Here is a 1,241-nt window from a genome sequence, read left to right as displayed (position 1 = left end):
TAAGTGTAGAGAAAGTCTTAACTTATGATTTAATGTTCAATTGAATTTGTTTCAAGTCTTTAATCTAAATACTTAGTTGATAAGTTTAATTTTTAAATTATTATATATGAAGATATAAATTACAAGTCTAGGGTTTATGGTTATAAACTAGGCTTTATAGTGATAAGCTAGGGTTTTAGGTCATTTGTGCAAAAATGTGTGAGGTAACACTTAATCAAGTAAAACCTAAAATGCATCCTTAGAGTTATATAGACCCTAAAATAAACCAAGACATAAATCATTAAATTTACTCGTCAAGTCGGAAATTGTAACTTAAAGAAGTCAAACTAGACAACTTAAGTCAAAAAGCTAGAGTTGTTACATTACCTACCCGTTAAGAAAAATTTCGTCCTCGAAATTTAGGAGGTACTTCGATTATCGAACAAATGAGGATATTTCTGCCTTATATGGTCCTCACGTTCCCACGTGAACTCTGGACCTCTCCGTTCATTCCAACAAACTTTAACAATCGGAATCCTACGATGCTTCAATATTTTCACTTCACGATCCATCACCTCTGCTGATTCCTCAACAAAATGCAACTTGTTATCGATACTTAGTTCTTCCAAAGGAATCACTAAATTCTCATCCGACAAACACTTCTTAAAGTTTGAAACATGAAAACCATTGTGAATACCACTAAACTCTTGTGGTAGTTTCAATCTATATGCAACTGGACCAATCATTTCAATAACTTCAAAAGGTCCTACATATCTCGGACTCAGCTTTCCTCGCTTCCCAATCCTTATTACTCCTTTTCGTGGAGAAACTTTAAGCATGACTCTATCACCCACTTAAAATTCTAAGGATTTTCTTCGAACATCGGTATAACTCTTCTGCCTACTTCTCGCCGTGTTTAATCTTTCTTGAATCTGAAAGATCTTCTAGGTTGTCTCTGGGATAATCTCTGGTCCTGTCAATTGTGAATCACCAATCTCAATCCAACACAATGGTGATCTACATTTCCTTCCATACAAAGCTTTGTAAGACCCAAATATTTATTGTACATAATGTATTTAAGGTGTACTATGTGTGTATGGAGTGTGCACAACATGTAGGTGTTGCTTGCTCGACCGTCGAAGGAAAACTGGACGTTGTTTGAGGTACAAGGTGTGTACGTACCTTTTCAACCCCAAATAAAGTTTGTGTTGATGTTTCAAAGCCTTACCATTGGAAAGAAAATCTTATTACGTTTCCAACGA

The 1,241-nt window shown here is 35.1% G+C and overlaps 1 protein-coding gene across 1 annotated transcript; it reads right to left on the bottom strand.

Annotated features, from left to right (window-relative positions):
• Positions 1 to 398: 398 nt before the first annotated feature.
• LOC139849735 (uncharacterized) lies at positions 399 to 818 on the bottom strand. The gene has a single exon (XM_071839362.1). It carries the CDS (start codon positions 816 to 818, stop codon positions 399 to 401), a length of 420 nt encoding a protein of 139 aa, XP_071695463.1.
• Positions 819 to 1,241: the final 423 nt, after the last annotated feature.

This window comes from Rutidosis leptorrhynchoides, chromosome 5 (assembly GCF_046630445.1).
Source record: "Rutidosis leptorrhynchoides isolate AG116_Rl617_1_P2 chromosome 5, CSIRO_AGI_Rlap_v1, whole genome shotgun sequence".
Classification (NCBI taxonomy): Eukaryota; Viridiplantae; Streptophyta; class Magnoliopsida; order Asterales; family Asteraceae; genus Rutidosis; species Rutidosis leptorrhynchoides.
Note: the sequence above shows the minus strand (reverse complement) of the source record. Positions and strands in the feature narration are given on the sequence as shown.